General features: G+C 39.0%; 1 protein-coding gene across 1 annotated transcript; it reads left to right on the top strand.

The window, feature by feature from the left end:
* The first annotated feature begins 1,310 nt into the window (after positions 1-1,310).
* LOC114546008 (myosin heavy chain, fast skeletal muscle) lies at positions 1,311-14,641 on the top strand. The gene is made up of 35 exons (XM_028564645.1): positions 1,311-1,532; positions 1,608-1,751; positions 1,848-2,004; positions 2,107-2,134; positions 2,221-2,317; positions 3,665-3,757; positions 3,847-3,910; positions 3,992-4,090; positions 4,178-4,281; positions 4,389-4,527; positions 4,641-4,759; positions 4,903-5,052; positions 5,153-5,323; positions 5,414-5,714; positions 5,845-5,915; positions 7,403-7,490; positions 7,598-7,715; positions 7,794-7,917; positions 8,338-8,474; positions 8,564-8,819; positions 8,904-9,146; positions 9,231-9,407; positions 9,491-9,636; positions 9,727-9,817; positions 9,911-10,300; positions 10,404-10,530; positions 10,620-10,738; positions 10,825-11,021; positions 11,297-11,480; positions 13,006-13,171; positions 13,309-13,433; positions 13,542-13,850; positions 13,944-14,147; positions 14,255-14,380; positions 14,465-14,641. Exons 1-35 carry the CDS (start codon positions 1,326-1,328, stop codon positions 14,639-14,641), a joined length of 5,448 nt encoding a protein of 1,815 aa, XP_028420446.1. The 5' UTR covers positions 1,311-1,325.
* Positions 14,642-20,535: the final 5,894 nt, after the last annotated feature.

Genomic DNA, 20,535 nt, shown 5'->3' with positions numbered 1-20,535 from the left:
TCGTACCATTTAAATGTATTTCTCATTTTGGAATATATATGACATTATATTTAGTCAAAATCTGAATCTGAATCAGGTTTATCGGCCAGGTTTGCGTAAACAAACAAGGAATTTGACTCTGGTTAATATTTGCTCTTAAAGTACAAAACTAACTTATATAAAGAATAAAAACAGAAAGGACAGTAAGAAATATAAAAAAATACTCTTAAGTAACAATACAATGCAATTTACAAATTTACAAAAACATATACATAACACTTGAAGAGAGGGAAAGAATAGTGCAATATCAGTATAGTTGAGATTTAAAATTTAAATATAAATATAGTGCAAGGCAGTTCAGTGCAATAATGAATGTATGTATTCAATGCACTCGGTGCATCTTTGACTCAAGATAGAATTTATATGTTTTTTTTACGTATGTCATACAATGTTATAAGTGTCAACAAAGTTTTCAATTAATTTGAGGTTGTTTCCTGCACTGACTAACTCATGATGTTTTCAATAGGATTGTGGAGTGCAACATTCTTTACACAAGGGGAAAGGATAAGGTATGTACAACTTTTATTTTAAGTATTTTTGTGTTTAATACGTGACCTTACGTGTTTTGCATCCAATTAGGTCAAAACTCAAAATGACACCTAGTGTTAATTCTAACAACAATCAGCCAAGTCAAGTCAAGTCAATTTTTTATATAACCTTATATCACAAATTTGTCTCAAGGGGCTTTACAATATGGTCAGCATATGACACTCTCTGTCCTCAGACCTTCAATTTGGGCCCCTTTAAGGAGGGGAACATGGAAGAAACCTCAGGAAGAGAAACTGAGAATGAATCTCTCTCCCTAGATGGAGAGACACGCAACAGATGTGTGGAAATTATAGAGCAACGCAATGAAATTACAGCATAGGCAATCTGTCTGACAATCTGAAAGGCTTTAACTAAAATAAAGGTATCTTTTAATAATGTAAGAGATATTTTGGTATTGATATATTGTTGATGTTTAGTAGAACACCAGGCATTTAGGAACTGTTCAATGATACAAACAGAAACCATCATTCTAAGATTGCTATTGGTTGGCTTACTGACTTGTGATGATGCCCAGAACTCAATTTGATAGGTATATATTAATTATTTCATTGAACTCTATCATTCTGGGCTTTTCAGTCATATGGCTAGAAGACATAAGTTTTAATGTCTAAAAAGTAAAATTATATATATATATATATATATATATATATATATATATATATATATATATATAGAGAGAGAGAGAGAGAGAGAGATTACTGTTATTTGTAATTACTTCACAGAAGTAAACCGCCACCATGAGTACGGACGCGGAGATGGCCGTTTATGGCAAAGCTGCCGTTTACCTTCGTAAGCCAGAAAAGGAGAGAATTGAGGCTCAAACTGCACCATTTGATGCCAAGAGTGCCTGCTACGTGGCCGATGTCAAGGAGCTGTACTTGAAGGCAAAAATCCTCAAGAAAGATGGTGACAAAGTCACCGTTGAAGTCCTGGACACTAAGGAGGTTAGTATCATGAAGTCAGAGTCAACTGGGAATTCAATATGATTAGTTCTCATTGAGTCTAATGTCCTGTTGCAGGAGAGGACAGTGAAAGAAGATCAAGTCTTCCCAATGAACCCTCCCAAGTATGACAAGATTGAGGACATGGCCATGATGACCCATCTCAATGAAGCCTCTGTGCTGTATAACCTCAAAGAGCGTTTTGCAGCATGGATGATCTACGTAAGACAATCTGTCTAATGAGAAAAGAACTATTGTGAATTGCTAAACTTGTAGGAAACATAGAGTTAACTGTTGAATCTCTATGATCACTTTCAGACCTACTCTGGGTTGTTCTGTGCCACTGTGAACCCCTACAAGTGGCTCCCAGTGTACGATGCTGAATGTGTAAGTGCCTATAGAGGCAAGAAGCGTATGGAGGCTCCACCCCACATCTTCTCTGTCTCTGACAACGCTTTTCAGTTCATGCTTACTGGTAAGTCATTACCCAAACAAAGTAGAATTTATCATTAAAAGGGCTTCTGTTGCATTAAAACTCAATTATTATTACATATATATATTTTTTTTTAATTTACAGATAGGGAGAACCAGTCTGTCTTGATCACGTAAGTTTGTTCCATTTACATTTGTTTACTTTGTTTAACAGTCAAATATCTTGATCAAATTCTTAAAAGTCTGTGTCTATACCTAGTGGAGAATCTGGTGCTGGAAAGACTGTGAACACCAAACGTGTCATCCAGTACTTTGCAACAATCGCAGTTGGTGGACCGAAGAGGGACACATCAAAGGTATGTTACTGTATGATTACAAGTCAGGGATCTTCCTGTATAGAATACAGATTTTTACAATCACTTTGCTACTAATTTCAGAACCTTGACGTCATTTTTCAAAACTCTAGACACAAAACTCACAACCAATGATCGAAATACACATTTTTCAAAACTCTAAAACTTTTTTCAATTGCTTGGATACAATACACATAAACAAAAGATCATTTGTTCATTTAACAAAGATCACTTGTTCAATATGACACAACTTAACATCAAAGTACTACTATTTCAAAAAGCAATTCACACATTACATTTCAGATAATTGTCTATTCATTTCATTACAATCATCTAACTATCAATTCATACAACTACTCAAAATGATAAGTAACTGTTGCATTACTCTTAATACATGGTTGTATGGAAACAGACAAACCATATTCCATGTTTAGATCATGAAAGTTTCAAGATACAGAGATTCATTGTCACCAGTTAGCGTGTTAGCGTGTGTGTATGGATGTAATATTTCATCATCATTCTTTACTGTAATGTACTACTGTTTACCAGACACTGTTTCTATGGTCCCATGTACCAACTTTTCAGACTATTTACAGTATTGACAGTATTGCACTGTATGGATTCAGGCCCTTGGAATTTCTTGTCCAAATCTTCCAACTCGCTACTGATGATTGAGATATATAAGGCCAGTTATTTCATGGATCCAGGATACTATGCATCCTGATAAAGTTCCCTTGGCCTTTGGCATTAAAATAGCCCCCCCACATCATCAAATACACTTCACTATATATATATATATATATATATATATATATATATATATATATATATATATATATATATATATATATATATAAAAATATATATGTGTGTGTGTTGTCGTTGCAAATGAGAATATATGGTCTGTAGTATTCTCTCTACTACTGCAGTACTTTTACAGGGATGTATTTACTTGTAGTACCATAATGAAACATGTATCACCTATTTTGTACTACAATATTTAATGATTGTACGAACGATGACCCGGTGAAACTATGGGTAACTTGTGTGTGGATGATCTAAAGTAATGTTTCAATGGTTCAATGGTATATATTTCACAATATATTTGTTTTTTGAACCAGTGATTGTGCAAGTGCGAGACTTCTTTAGAGATATGAATGCACAATCCAATGTTTTGAACATTGGATAGCCTGTGTTACAAGTGATGACTGTTTGGAGTTTTGTGTCTAGAGTTTTGAAAAATCACATCAAGGTTCTGAAATTAGTAGCAAAATGATTGTAAAAAACTGTATTTTTCAAGGGTGAAAAACAAAGTCATTTTCTGACTGGAATTCTAAACCTGGATTATAGGGGTCACTGGAGGATCAGATTATTGCAGCCAATCCCCTGCTGGAGGCCTATGGTAACGCCAAAACTATTAGGAATGACAACTCTTCTCGTTTTGTAAGTATGGAACAATTACTACACATGAAAGAGGTCTTGTTACAGATTGCCAATGTGGAGGGACATTGAAAATCCTTTGTTCCAAACAGGGTAAATTCATCAGAATCCATTTCGGCACAACTGGCAAACTGTCTAGTGCTGATATTGAGACATGTAAGTAATAATACTCATAGTACATACAAACGACTGGAATTGAGAATTGGTCAGACTGTAATTTATGAACAATGTTTGTAGATCTGCTGGAGAAGTCAAGAGTGACATACCAGCTTTCTGATGAAAGAGGCTACCACATCTTCTTCCAGATGATGACCGGCCACATCCCTGAGATACTTGGTAAGAAGATTGAGAGGATGCACATTGCTTAACCTGTTTTCATATGAAACCAATGTTCTGATGTGTTCACCCATTTTTGATCTCCAGATCAGGCACTCATCACAACCAACCCCTACGATTTCCCCATGTGTAGCATGGGTCAGATCACTGTGGCCAGCATTAATGACAAAGAGGAGCTGGAAGCCACTGATGTGAGTGATTTTTACTTTCAAATATTTAAATATATCCACATCAAAACTGCCCTTTTAAGTGCATTTTTCTAAAGTGATTATGTTTGTGTGGACCTCGTTGAACTCAGAATGCCATTGATATCCTGGGCTTCACTGGTGAAGAGAAGGTGAGCATCTACAGGATGACTGGTGCTGTGCTCCACCATGGTAACATGAAGTTCAAGCAGAAGCAGCGTGAGGAGCAGGCTGAGCCTGATGGCACAGAGGGTGAGTATTTAATGCCAGCTCAGAGTGAATAGCTTGGGGGAAAACAGTAATACAGTTCTTAATCACACTGGTTTCTGTTAATATCATGATGGAAATCTATGAACTATTTTCAGAGGCTGACAAGGTTGGTTACTTGCTGGGTCTGAACTCCGCTGACATGCTCAAGGCTCTGTGCTATCCCAGAGTGAAGGTCGGAAATGAGTATGTCACCAAGGGACAGACTGTACCTCAGGTAATTGAAATAAACTTGTATAACTTCTATTTATCTTTTGTGTCATTTATTTCATTAGAAAAATTTAAAACACCAGTATTCCATCGTTTTACAAGATGGTTGACGGTTGATTTTAAACAAATCACATCGTTGTTTTTATTCAGGTGATGAACGCAGTGCCTGCCCTGGCCAAGTCTATCTATGAGAGGATGTTCTTGTGGATGGTCGTCCGTATTAACCAGAGTTTGGACACTAAACAAGCTAGACAGTTCTACATTGGTGTCCTGGATATCGCTGGCTTTGAAATCTTTGACGTAAGCTTCATTTCAAACAATTCTGACGCTGATGCTTTTCATAACAGAATCATTCTTATTGCCCCGCGAGAGATTACACTAATTATTTGTACCATCACAGTTCAACACCTTGGAACAGCTGTGCATCAACTTCACCAATGAGAAACTGCAACAGTTCTTCAACCACACTATGTTTGTCCTGGAGCAAGAGGAGTACAAGAAGGAGGGTATTATCTGGGATTTCATTGACTTTGGCATGGACTTGGCTGCTTGCATTGAGCTCATTGAAAAGGTAATCACTTAATTTGGTAATTTTATCTAATTGTTCTTAATTTGACTTAATGTATCCCTTAATAACATACTTCTTCACACTTTTTTCAAGCCCATGGGAATCTTCTCCATCCTCGAAGAGGAGTGCATGTTCCCCAAGGCCACAGACACATCCTTCAAGAACAAGCTGTATGACCAGCATCTTGGCAAAAACAAAGCATTTGAGAAGCCTAAGCCCGCCAAGGGCAAGATTGAGGCCCACTTCTCCCTGGTGCACTACGCCGGTACCGTGGACTACAATATCGCTGGCTGGCTGGACAAGAACAAGGATCCACTGAATGACTCTGTCATTCAGCTGTACCAGAAATCCCCAGTGAAACTGCTGGCTGTTCTGTATCCTCCCGTCGTTGAGGGTATGACACTAACTACAGTAAACTAAAACACATTTTAAGGTTATACTGTATATTTTTTAACTGTATCATGTGTTCACGTAAATGATGTGTAACATTTTAACAGAACAAGTGTATTTAAAAACATTTACAGAAACTGGTGGTGCCAAGAAGGGTGGCAAGAAGAAGGGTGGTTCTATGCAGACTGTGTCTTCACAGTTTAGGGTAAGGTTGCAAACTTATCTAATATACAGTATCTCAATTTATGCTCAAACTCACAGTTGTTACAGTTTTTTACAATCACTTTGCTACTAATTTCAGAACCTTGACGTCATTTTTCAAAACTCTAGACACAAAACTCAAAACGGTCGTCACTTGTAACACAGGGTGTCCAATGTTCAACACATTGCATGCATGCATTCATATCTTTAAATAACTCTTGCACTTGCACAATAATTGGTTCAAAAAACTAATTTATTGTGAAATACCATTGAAACGTTACTTTAGATCACCCACACATAAGCCACCCATAGTTTCACTGTGTCATCGTTTGTACAATCATTAAATATTGTAGTACAAAATAGGTGATACATGTTTCATTATGGTATTAGACGTAAATACATCCCTGTAAAAGTATTGCAGTTCACATAAAAAAGTATGAGTTCACATAGTGAAATCATTGAACAAAACCTGAAATGTATTGATGAAAAACAATACAGTATGATCACAACATAGGTTTATTTGATCAAAGCAAAATAATTAACTAAAAAATAGAAAAGAAAAGACAGTACTCTACAACATCAAATGCAGTGTTCCTCAACTTGCTTGTAATGTAAAAAGCAAAACAAAGAAGTGATTACTGTACTTCTACATCTTCATCAACTCTGTCTTGTGGATTTGGCCACAGGTTCTCATCTACATTGCAATTAGCCAAACATCTTGGAAAAAATCTTCGGGCATGGGGAACAATGTGGTACGACTATATATGTATATATATATATATATATATATATATATATATATATATATATATATATATATATATATATATATACAGGATATATATAAAGTATATATCTCAATCACCAGTAACGCGTTGGCAGAATTGGACAAGCAATTCCAAGGGCCTGCATGCATACAGTGCAGTACTGTTAATTCTGTAAATAGTCTCAAAGGTGGTACATGGGACCATAGAAACAGTGTCTGATAAACAGTAGTACATTACAGTAAAGAATGATGATGAAATATTACATCCATAGATAATGTAGTCTAATTGGTTCATGTTCCACGCTAATTGGTGACAATGAATCTCGTTATCTTGAAACTTTCATGATCTAAACATTGAATATTGTTTGTTTGTTTCCATACAACTATGCATTAAGAGTAATGCAACAGTTACTTATCATTTTGAGCAGTTGTATCAATTGATAGTTAGATGATTGTAATGAAATGAATAGACAATCATCTGAAATGTAATGTGTGAACTGCTGTTCTTTGTTACTGTATTTGAACAAATGATCTTAGGTTTATGTGTACTGTATCCAAGCAATTGAAACAAGTGTTAGAGATATGAAAAAAATTGTATTTTGATCATTGATTGTGAGTTTTGTGTCTAGAGTTTTGAAAAATTATGTCAAGGTTCTGAAATTAGTGCCAACGTGATTGTAAAAAACTGTGTATGCATGATATAACTCACCATTCTGGATCTACAGGAGAACTTGGGAAAGCTGATGACTAACTTGAGGAGCACCCATCCTCACTTTGTGCGCTGCCTGATTCCCAATGAGTCAAAGACTCCAGGTACATAAAAAGCTTTGAGGAGTGATTTGTTTTGTTGGTATTGTTTACTTAATTTTAGAGCCTAACTATTTATTCAAGGAAGTAATTAAGAAATTTATTTTTTACAGGTCTGATGGAGAACTTCCTGGTCATCCACCAGCTCAGGTGTAACGGTGTGCTGGAGGGTATCAGAATCTGCAGAAAAGGTTTCCCCAGCAGAATTATCTATGCTGACTTCAAGCAGAGGTATCAATGGATATTTAAAGAATTTTGATAGATTATTAAAAGAAAATGCTCACACTGACCATTAACTCTCATAAAAAGGTACAAGGTGCTGAATGCCAGTGTCATCCCTGAGGGCCAGTTCATTGACAACAAGAAGGCTTCAGAGAAGCTGCTTGGGTCAATTGATGTTAATCATGATGAGTACAAATTCGGACACACCAAGGTAAGCCCCTTGATTGCATTTATATACTTTAGTAAAAGTCTTTTCCCATTACAATTTTATGTATTGTAATGGAAAATTAAGGCCACTGAACGAGTAAAGAATAGAAATAGAGAATTTGGGCCACCATGTGGCCATTGTTGGGGCAGGTTAAATTTTGTCTTATGCACCAAGTAATAGTAAAAGACTAGTAAAAGTGCCCATATAGGATTGAAGTTTCCTAGAAAAAAAAAGAACTGCCATCAGCCATTTAGAATGATTGTGTTTCACTGTCTACGATAGTTTGCTACATATCATGACCCTATAATATAAGACATTTATATGCTTGTGTGGGGTACATGGTATCTGAGTCATTTTTGGTTTAATGTTTACAATAGTGCATAGTGCAGACATGAAGTCAATTTCTATTTTCTCTTTGATCAGGTGTTCTTCAAGGCCGGTCTGCTGGGTGTCCTAGAGGAGATGAGAGATGAAAAACTGGCATCTCTTGTCACCATGACTCAGGCTTTGTGCCGTGGTTACCTCATGAGAAAAGAGTTTGTGAAGATGACAGCGACGAGGCATGTTGAAAACAACAATTTTGAGTGCACAGCCATGGAATGAATAATGAGGAATAACTTTATCCCTAACAGCAACTTCTTTTCAACAGGGATGCCGTATATACCATCCAGTACAATGTCCGCTCATTCATGAATGTCAAACACTGGCCATGGATGAAGGTGTACTACAAGATCAAGCCTCTGCTGAAGAGTGCTGAAACTGAGAAGGAGCTGGCAGCTATGAAGGAGAACTATGAAAAGATGACCACTGACTTGGCTGCCGCCCTGGCCAAGAAGAAGGAACTGGAGCAGAAGATGGTGTCCCTTCTGCAGGAGAAGAATGATCTGCAGCTCCAAGTAGCATCTGTAAGTACACACCAATGGACAGTTCTGCTTTATCATGTTTTGTAATGTTAATGTGCTAACATCTCTTTTTGGAAAATTAACTAGGAATCAGAGAATCTGAATGATGCTGAAGAGAGATGTGAGGGTCTTATCAAGAGTAAGATTCAGCTCGAGGCCAAACTCAAAGAGACAACCGAGAGACTGGAGGATGAAGAGGAAATGAATGCTGAGCTCACTGCCAAGAAGAGAAAGCTGGAGGATGAATGCTCTGAGCTCAAGAAGGATATTGATGACCTGGAGCTTACCTTGGCCAAAGTGGAAAAAGAGAAACATGCCACAGAGAACAAGGTTGGTAAATAATCATCTGTCCAGCAGATCAAGTAAGATTATAATGATGACCGTTTAAAGACAAGATTTTTCTTGAACACTTAGGTTAAGAACCTGACTGAGGAGATGGCCTCTCAAGATGAGAGCATTGCTAAGCTGACCAAGGAAAAGAAAGCCCTTCAGGAGGCTCATCAGCAGACTCTTGATGACCTGCAGGCAGAGGAAGACAAAGTCAACACTCTGACCAAGGCCAAGACCAAGCTTGAGCAGCAAGTGGATGATGTAAGTTTACAAAGTATCTTGGATTGGCAAAGCAAGAGTATTAATCTTGAATGTGATTGTTAAAAACTAATCTTATTTCTTAGCTTGAGGGTTCTCTGGAGCAAGAGAAGAAGCTCCGTATGGACCTTGAGAGAGCCAAGAGAAAGCTTGAGGGTGATCTGAAACTGGCCCAGGAATCCATAATGGATCTTGAGAATGACAAGCAGCAGTCTGATGAGAAGATCAAAAAGTAACGTCATTTTTGAATTTCTACAACCATTCTTTTAAAAATTGTGGTCAACTACATGAACTCTTTGTACTTTATCTATAATTCTCACAGGAAGGACTTTGAAATCAGTCAGCTCCTTAGCAAGATTGAAGATGAGCAGTCACTGGGTGCTCAGCTTCAGAAGAAGATCAAGGAGCTCCAGGTGACATATCGCATTACATGAAACATTTCTGCATTGTGTTCCCAATTTTAAAAGTGAAAATTTACTAAAAGACATTGCATCTACATTCAACAGGCTCGTATTGAGGAACTAGAGGAGGAGATTGAGGCTGAGCGTGCTGCTCGTGCCAAGGTTGAGAAGCAGAGAGCTGACCTCTCCAGGGAACTTGAGGAGATCAGTGAGAGGCTGGAGGAGGCCGGCGGTGCCACTGCTGCTCAGATTGAGATGAACAAGAAGCGTGAAGCCGAGTTCCAGAAGCTCCGTCGTGATCTTGAGGAGTCCACTCTGCAGCATGAAGCCACCGCTGCTGCTCTTCGCAAGAAGCAGGCTGACAGCGTAGCTGAGCTGGGAGAGCAGATCGACAACCTCCAGCGTGTAAAGCAGAAGCTTGAGAAGGAAAAGAGTGAATACAAGATGGAGATTGATGACCTCTCCAGCAACATGGAGGCTGTTGCTAAAGCAAAGGTACACAATGCATTACATGCTATTTTATTAACTTGATAAGAATAGTAAATAATGCAATTAATATTATAAATAAAATCTCATCTCATCTCTATTCATTCATTAGGGAAATCTTGAAAAGATGTGCCGTACTCTAGAGGACCAACTCAGCGAACTGAAAACCAAGAATGATGAAAATGTCCGTCAAGTCAATGACTCAAATGCACAGAAAGCACGTCTCCTGACAGAAAATGGTATCTAAAACTTTAAACTGAATGATCTGTTTTGTATATTATTAAGAAACATGACAAAAACTAATGTATCATTACATCTTTCACACAAGGTGAGTTCAGCCGTCAAATTGAAGAGAAAGAAGCTCTTGTCTCCCAGCTGACCAGAGGCAAACAGGCATTCACACAGCAGATTGAGGAGCTGAAGAGACAGATTGAAGAGGAGGTTAAGGTATGACACCGTTACCGAGTGTGTATTGGTACTATTAGTTTGGGATTAAGGATTTTTTTTAAATTTAATCATATGTCTTACACCAGGCCAAGAATGCTCTTGCCCATGGACTGCAATCAGCCCGCCATGACTGTGATCTGCTGAGGGAGCAGTTTGAGGAGGAGCAGGAGGCCAAGGCTGAGCTGCAGCGTGGAATGTCCAAGGCCAACAGTGAGGTGGCTCAGTGGAGAACTAAGTATGAAACTGATGCTATCCAGCGCACTGAGGAGCTTGAGGAATCCAAGTGAGTAACATTCAAATAATTCAATGGCCAGTTCAGAAGTGTAGCATTTTAGCATATTTCAAATACAGTACTTACATTTACACAAATGTTCCAAACAGGTTTTTCAATTGTTTGTATTTAGTATGTTATTACAAAAATAACCTTTTAGATTAAAGCAGTGCTTTCTTATATTCATCTAGGTTCTGAGACTATGTAATGATTTGTATTTCATTCATGAAAAAATATCTGGAAAAAAGCAGTTTCAGTGGAAAACAAATCTCATCCTTTTCAAACAGGAAAAAGCTGGCTCAGCGTCTTCAGGAGGCTGAGGAACAGATTGAGGCAGTGAACTCCAAGTGTGCTTCTCTTGAGAAAACCAAACAGAGGCTCCAGAGTGAGGTGGAGGACCTCATGATTGATGTGGAGAGGGCCAATGGGCTGGCTGCCAACCTGGACAAGAAGCAGAGGAACTTTGACAAGGTAGCATTGTTTACTTTGTGTGGCACACAAACAACTAAAGGCACACTGTGCAAGATTTATACCTTAAAGGTCCCTTGACATGGTGCTCTTTGGATGCTTTTATATAGACCTTAGTGGTCCCCTAATACTGTATCTGAAGTCTCTTTAATATAGACCTTAATGGTCCCCCAATACTGTATCTGAAGTCTCTTTTATATAGACCTTAGTGGTCCCCTAATACTGTAGCTGAAGTCTCTTTTATATAGACCTTAGTGGTCCCCTAATACTGTATCTAAAGTCTCTTTTATATAGACCTTAGTGGTCCCCTAATACTGTATCTGAAGTCTCTTTAATATAGACCTTAGCGGTCCCCCAATACTGTATCTGAAGTCTCTTTTATATAGACCTTAGTGGTCCCCTAATACTGTATCTGAAGTCTCTTTTATATAGACCTTAGTGGTCCCCTAATACTGTATCTGAAGTCTCTTTAATATAGACCTTAATGGTCCCCCAATACTGTATCTGAAGTCTCTTTTATATAGACCTTAGTGGTCCCCTAATACTGTAGCTGAAGTCTCTTTTATATAGACCTTAGTGGTCCCCTAATACTGTATCTAAAGTCTCTTTTATATAGACCTTAGTGGTCCCCTAATACTGTATCTGAAGTCTCTTTAATATAGACCTTAGTGGTCCCCCAATACTGTATCTGAAGTCTCTTTTATATAGACCTTAGTGGTCCCCTAATACTGTATCTGAAGTCTCTTTTATATAGACCTTAGTGGTCCCCTAATACTGTATCTGAAGTCTCTTTCCCGAAATTCAGCCTTAGTGCAGAATTACAGCCACTAGAGAGAGTCCAACAATGAGCTTTCTTTAGGATGTGCCAATTCTGTGTCTGTAGGTATTGAGGAGGAGAGGGGGTGGGGGGCAAGGTGGAGGGTGGGGGTGTGGCCTTGACCAACTGCCACTTTGCTCGTTTGAAAGCCATGATGTCTCTCTTTCTCATGGGTGGGCTAAATTCTCTGGGCAGGCAAAGCAGAGAAAGGGGAGAAAGATTCCCGATCGGCCCATCTGAGCTTTCATTTTCTCAAAGTCAGAGCAGGATACCCGGGGCTCGGTTTACACCTATCGCTATTTCTAGCCACTGTGGGACCATAGTCAGGCTAGGGTAACTCATATTATTGTTAAAAAACCTCATAAAGTGAAATTTTCATGCCATGGGACCTTTAATATAACAGCTTCAAAGTCATTGCGATGGTAAACAAACTTGTAGTAGGGAAAATCATCCCGATAGCAAAGCAGGGGGGGACGCCACTTGCAAATCCAGTAATGCAAGTTTGGTAGGTGGGGGGGGAGGAGATCAGGCGGTGAGTGCAGAGATGGTTCTGCATACGACAGTAATGTTAAATACAAGTACTCCACAGCGACTCTTGGTGTCGATGTTTGACAAAAACAACGGAAACTGCATAATATGCTTTTAAATATATATTTATTTTTCCTCATATTGCTACATAACCAATTGAACTATATTAATTATGTTATTCAGGTGCTGGCAGAGTGGAAACAGAAGTTCGAGGAGGGTCAGGCCGAGCTCGAGGGAGCACAGAAGGAGGCTCGTTCTCTCAGCACTGAGCTGTTCAAGATGAAGAACTCTTATGAGGAATCTCTGGATCAGCTGGAGACCATGAAGCGGGAAAACAAGAACCTGCAACGTAAGTTCTACATTATGTAACAGCTACATTGTATTCAACACTTGTATTTCTTACATTGTATTCAATTGTGTTAGAATAACGTGTTTTATTTTAGATTGTAAGGCTTAACAATATAAAACACATGTATCTCTCTGCAGAGGAGATCTCAGATCTGACTGAACAGATTGGTGAGACTGGCAAGAGCATCCATGAGCTGGAGAAGTCCAAGAAGCAGGTGGAGACCGAGAAGGCTGAGATCCAGACGGCTCTTGAAGAGGCTGAGGTACTATTTTTCTCGAGGAAATCTTCTGATAAAATCTTAATCATTGACAAATATACAAAAAAAGGTTAAAAGGCAAAGATTAATATTTAAATAATTTGATATCATTAGGGAACTCTGGAACACGAAGAGTCTAAGATCCTGCGTGTCCAGCTGGAGCTCAACCAGATTAAGGGTGAGGTGGACAGGAAGCTGGCAGAGAAAGATGAGGAGATGGAGCAGATCAAGAGGAACAGCCAGAGGGTGACTGACTCCATGCAGAGCACTCTGGATTCTGAGGTCAGGAGCAGAAACGATGCCCTGAGAATCAAGAAGAAGATGGAGGGAGACCTGAATGAGATGGAGATTCAGCTGAGCCACGCCAATCGCCAGGCTGCTGAGTCCCAGAAGCAGCTGAGGAATGTGCAGGCGCAGCTGAAGGTATAGTTAGACAAAGAGTTGTTGCACAGACTATGGTCAGTGCAGGTACATTTTTGCATTCATGTGATTATTGTCCTGATATTTTATAACTAGGATGCACAACTGCACCTTGATGATGCTGTCAGAGCACAGGAAGACTTCAAGGAACAAGCTGCTATGGTGGATCGCAGGAACGGTCTGATGGTAGCTGAAATCGAGGAACTCAGAGCTGCTCTGGAACAGACAGAGAGAGGTCGCAAAGTTGCTGAGCAGGAGCTGGTGGATGCCAGTGAGCGTGTTGGACTTCTGCACTCTCAGGTGAACAAGCCCAATCATTTCTTCAATAATTCTAAAATCTAATGACAATGAAATAACGTAATGAAAATCAGGTATGTAATGTCTAAAGTGCCTTTTTTGCCTTTTAGAACACAAGCCTTCTGAACTCCAAGAAGAAGCTTGAGTCTGACCTGGTCCAGGTCCAGAGTGAAGTGGATGACACTGTTCAGGAAGCAAGAAATGCAGAGGAGAAGGCCAAGAAGGCCATCACTGATGTAGGTTTACATTTCATTTGTTCTTCCTTTCACTCCAACATGTTCAAGATATTTCTCATTAACATTTTATGCTGTCTCTTCTAGGCTGCTATGATGGCTGAGGAGCTGAAGAAGGAGCAGGATACCAGTGCTCACCTGGAGAGGATGAAGAAGAACCTGGAGGTTGCTGTGAAGGACCTGCAGCACCGCCTGGATGAGGCTGAGAACCTGGCCATGAAGGGTGGCAAGAAGCAGCTCCAGAAACTCGAGTCCAGGGTATGAAAGTCACGTTAAGAATTTCCACAACTGAAGCAAGACTTTTGGAAAAGACGGATACTTATTGTCTTGTTCTTTGAAGGTGCGTGAACTGGAGGCAGAGGTTGAGGCTGAGCAGAGACGCGGAGCAGATGCCATTAAGGGTGTCCGCAAATATGAGAGGAGGGTGAAGGAGCTCACCTATCAGGTACAGTCACTTTGGTAGCTACCATGTACAGTACAAAAATGATTTAATATATTTACCATTAAAAATACAAATGCAAATCTATATTGCCTATTACAGACTGATGAGGACAAGAAAAACGTTGGCAGGCTTCAAGATCTGGTTGACAAATTGCAGCTGAAGGTCAAGGCCTACAAGAGGCAGGCTGAGGAGGCGGTAAGGACAACATATACATTTTCAACACTGAAAGTTTGACAATATGTCATAGTTATTTTAATGTACGGTAGTACTATGGATCTTTTTGAACATTTACATTTTTTTCTGTCTTGTATTTCAGGAGGAGCAGGCCAACACTCATCTGTCCAAGTGCAGGAAGGTTCAGAATGAGTTGGAGGAGGCTGAGGAGCGCGCTGACATCGCAGAGTCCCAGGTCAACAAGCTGAGGGCAAAGAGCCGTGACTCTGGCAAGGTAAATGCAATTATTCTTTGATGTATATCTTCCGATACGTTAAAGCAATATCTTTACAGTAGTATATTCACCTTATAAAGCATTAGGTTTAAATACTATAAAATGAACAGCTCACAATTATTGTCCCCTATCGCTTATTCAAACTCACAGAAACCAATTCTTTGTTTTTTTTACAGGGAAAAGAAGCAGCAGAGTAAAGCACACAAGAGTTTGGCTGTGTTGAATCATATAATATGAAATAATTCATGCCGAAACAATAAAGGTTAAACTGTTGCTATTAAATTCCGTCTGTAATACTTTCATCTCTTTGCTTCTCTCAAAGGTAGTTGTGAGATTTGAATAACAATTTTTTTGGGACATGAAAAACACTAAAAACATCCTTAACATTTGAGGTGAAGCTGAACATTATGGGCAGTTAAGAAAACAAGGAGAAAATGTGTTTTCCTAATCTGGAAAACAGGCACAAAAAAGAATAATTAATTACCTAATCCAAGATGATCTCTCTATTGTGCGCAATCTTTGGAGGCCACAGGCACAATTTAGACAGCAGAATAAACTCTGGACTCCTAGAACCACAACTTTTGCTCTGATAGAAAGCAGTCATTAGCTCACTAAACCAACAAATGTCACAATACAGGGTTTCTGCAGGTTTTACCAAGTCAAAAAGACCTTTTTATGACCATTATGAATGAAATTTAAGATCTACGTATATCACAACATTAAAAACAAAAAACGGCAGATGTCAGAGTCGGTAAACAATTCACTGATTTCCTCATTCGCATTATAGGACTGGTGTCTAGTCACCCTGTGGAGGACCCAGAGGAGGGTTGGGTATTGTTTGGGTTCTTTTCTGATACACGTCCTAAAAGAACTAAACATATAAAATGGTGTAGGTGCCTTAATGCTGCCTGGTTTTCCAGTTAGACAGACAGACACACACACACACACACACACACACACACACACAGTGTATGGCTGGCTTAGTCTTAAAATTAGCATGGTTGTGTGGTCAACTCATGCCTCATCAGAAGAAGTGGGTCTGGTCTCATGGTAGTTTGTGATATAGTCATGTTATTGAATCTATTGAGTCGTGGACGGGAAACGATAATGTTGTTTTTTTCGTGTGGTTATTACGAATTTTAAAGCAATGTATTTCAATGGGAAGCATATTTCGTGATCACAGAATGATGATGGTAGTGAGTAGTATTGATAAGGCGATAGTCCGCGTAGGGACCTTGGTCGGGGTGGTTGATTGGTCAAACAACACAGGACTTTCACCCCGGAGACCGGGGATCGCATCCCGCGTGTTGCAGTTCCTTTCCTCGTTATTCTCTTCCTAACCACAACCATCCTACTGTTGTCGGCGTGTCCCGCGTTTCATTTCCCCATTGTTGTGTGCCCCTGCGCCCAGGAATCGCGTCCCGTGAGTGGTGGCGTCTCAGGGGGACATGAGGGAGGGAAGCACGGTCATTCAAAAATACTACCGTGTTTCTATTGATACAAAGCTTAATGCTAAATCGGTGAAGTATCCCTTTAATTACAGATTATGCCTTTAAGAAAATAATTTTTGTATTACAGACCAGTATTACACTACAGATATATGATCTACAGTGGGTTCTCATTTTTAATTGTCCTTTATAGTGTTTTTATAGTGAATTTTGTAGTAAAACAGTTGTCACCCTGCCACTGCAAATGTGAAACTGACATTTACAAATATGCAATAATGCAATGACAGTCAAAAAAGTACTTGGGTATGTGTTTTAATTTACTGTATAGTTACCATTCAATATTCTAATCGCTGCTGTCAGTCCCATAGAAGAACATGACAGCGTGGAGTGTTTTGGAACTATACATGCTTACGTGAACCACGTGACCACTCTGCTAGCAAGATCAATGAGTGTCTCATTGATCTCTCTTTATGGCTCTGGCTATGGCCATATGGTCAAATCTTTTTTCTTTTATTAAGAATATAATAACAATTGCTATGGTAACCATTAGTGCGGTCAGTTAAACGCGTTATTAGTGGCGTTCACGCAAACCCATTTTAACGGCGTCAATTTTTTTTCCGCAAGATTAACTTTCTTTTTGGCCTAGTAAACTTTGTAGTTTTTTTCACATGCTGTTGCAACAACTAGTAATGTTAGAAAAACTACAACACCACACCGGATCTAGCTAAACCGGAAACAAAACAACAGGCACGCCGCACACGCTTGTTTGGGCTTGCGAGCCGGCCAAAGAGTAGTAGGCTAAAGTTACGTTTTGAGGTGATGGCGAGCCGCGAGATGTCGAAATGGATGCCAATAAGATTCTGAATGGAAAGTTGACTTTTAAAAAGTTGCCAAATGGTTCCATTGACAGGACCAAAGTGATCTGTGTGTTTTGTCGTTGTGAAGTGAGCTATCATCGCAGCACGTCCAGTCTGAAATACCACTTGATGGCCAAGCACACAGCTGATGGGAATTCTCCGCCCCCCCCTCGTGATGGAGACTGTTACATTGTGTGAGAGATGATTTGCTCCAAGTGAGAATGTTAGTGTGAAATTGAACACTACAGTATTTGCCAATGTTGTTTTCAATATAAAAAAAAAAAAAAAAACATTTGCACAAAACAAGCTGATCCACTTTTCCATGTTGATAAGAGCATTCAAATGAAAAAAAATAATGGGACAAAAAGATATAAAAGGGACATTTAGAATAGATAAAAATGTGCGATTAATTGCGAGTTAACTATGACATTAATGCGATTAATCACGATTAAATATTTTAATCGTTTGACAGCGCTAGTATTCATACATGTGGCTAATTCTGAGGGTCCTATGTTATCATGTAACTTGCCCTGTTAAGATGTGTTTGATTGAAATAGCTTTTGATTTCAGTAAGTATGACCTCCTAATGATGCAAATTAAGCAAATGACCATTTTTAGTTCTTTACAACCTATAACATGTTTTGATACTCTGTTGTGCATAATAATTTGGAACAGTGCATTTGGACTTTTTTATTTTGGAAAAAAATACAGTTTTCATTGGGTGGTTTGTTCAATGAAATTCGACTTATACCCGGTATAACGGTATATAACGGTTGATGACTTAAAAATTATACCTACTGTGATTTGCATAACTATTTAGGAAAATCATTGTAAAATATAATTTGCATAATAAATTGGAACACTATTTTATGTGTAAGCTAATATTGTGCATCTATTTATGTGCGCAGCAAGAGTTGCGTTTTTAATTTTTTATTGCTTGTTCATTGCGAATGTAACTTGTAGCCTAATGTAGTTTAATCTCTGAAATGATGGTATATCTGGTTAGTACTGTAGTTCTGGTAAAGTCAAATGTGCCACTGTACTGTGAAGGGAATTCTTGGAAAAGTACTGGCACGAAGGCCAATGAGAGGCTAATGAGACTAATGGTGCCAGAACTCAGAGATCAAAACTGAGACAATAGATTAAAGTCAAGAAAGTTTACTGAAGTCCAGCAGTTAAGTTACAACACACATGTGGGTACACAAAAGATCCTAAGTTTCCTTGGCCGCAGACAAAAGTATACAGGGTTCAGATCCACTCAGGCTCTCAAATTGTGAACCCCGTCTAACCATATCCCTAATCTTTTAACTAACGGTGTCATCCTCCTGTCTCAGGACAGATTTCTTCAGTTCTCACACACACACACACACTGACCCAAGAGACACCCCCTGCTGTTCCACCTCTCGTAACATACACTCACAATCTTAAACTATAATCTAATCAAAGCTTAAGCTAACCATCTGTTTCCGAGTCTTCACATTGTAAGGGACTCTTCGTTGCTTATTTAAAGGGACACCGGAGGAATTTTGTGACCTTTAGCAAAAAAAGACATGAACTTCCCCTTGCCAATAAAAGAATTTCTATGACTTCCAAAACCATTTGGAAGACAGACATGACCCTCCTCCAACAACTTATCAATACCTTCTGCACTGGTTTGCACTTGTAAAGATATACAGATTCTCATTGTTTTTTTTCCAGCATAGACATGTAAGACTAAACCTCTGCATTCTGATCTGATGCATCCCACTGCTTTGTTATGGTGTGGGGCCATTTCAGTAGATTTACTCACTAACGTTGTTGTGGAAACACAATAAGCATGGAAACTAAATGCACACTTCCTGCATTACTGCATTACTTCAAATACTAAGTTACTCCTCTAGTAAACTAGTATTCACATGAAATAAAACAATAAAATATTGAGACCATTCAGCAAGGCACTCTGGGTAACATTCAACACACAAACTGGTTGCTATGGACTCGTCACTAGGCTTCCTCCACTTCGCCGTTTTATACAAAGTGGAATAAACGTAAATCCAAATCTACACAAAACCCGCAATCAATTTGTAAGCTGACATCAAATGTGGCATATAGGAAACCTTTATTGCAACCTGGTTCACGGTAAGATGTCCAGATAGTGCAACAGTCATTTTCACTTTTTGCGTCCTGCTGCTCCCATCGTCAGCCAGGAAATAGTTTTTTTTTTACTGAAGCAGTGTATGAAATCAGATGTAATACCTACCACCATTTAGTTGTTTTGTGTTATTTAAGATATTTATAAAATATCTGATCATGCCAGATGTAATTATTCCACTCATTTTTTTTTTTTTTTAAAGATTATTTTTTTGGGGTTTACCCTTTAATTTACAGTGACAGTGGATAGACAGGAAAGGGGGAGAGAAAGAGGGGATGACACGCAGCAAAGGGCCGCAGGTCGGATTCGAACCCGGGCCACTGCAAAGGACTCACACACTCTACTGGGTGCGCTAGAGGTCACCCCATTCCACTCATTTTTAAAAAACAATGCAATTATCCCTTTCAGCCACCAGGGGCGCTGCTCCCCCTACCCCACAGCAAACTCATGGGACATGACCCTCCCCTATTTTCCTCCGGTCGTCCATTCCATAAATACAAAACAGTCCCTAAGGGGAGTTCAAATGTATCTTCCCTGGAAATTGTAACCAGTGTCCTGACTACACACAACATATATTATAAACTTTTATACTGAGAATAACACATCTAGATTATAGAAATATTTCTACAACTGCCGTTACGCAGATCTGATTGCGTTTAGACTTTACGGCTGGAGTGAAAGTAGGTCAAGTTGTTATTTACTGTCTCTACCAGCAGGCAGCAGTATATAGCTATGGTAACACTGTCTGTTTACAGAGGGCATTTAATAGTGTGTCTAATTCATTTCTATGTTAACTGTTAGCCCTATCCTATTTGCCAATAATTAGCAGGGA

This window comes from Perca flavescens, chromosome 19 (assembly GCF_004354835.1).
Source record: "Perca flavescens isolate YP-PL-M2 chromosome 19, PFLA_1.0, whole genome shotgun sequence".
Classification (NCBI taxonomy): domain Eukaryota; kingdom Metazoa; phylum Chordata; class Actinopteri; order Perciformes; family Percidae; genus Perca; species Perca flavescens.
The sequence above is the reverse complement of the archived record's forward strand: the minus strand, read 5'-3'. Positions and strand labels throughout refer to the sequence as shown.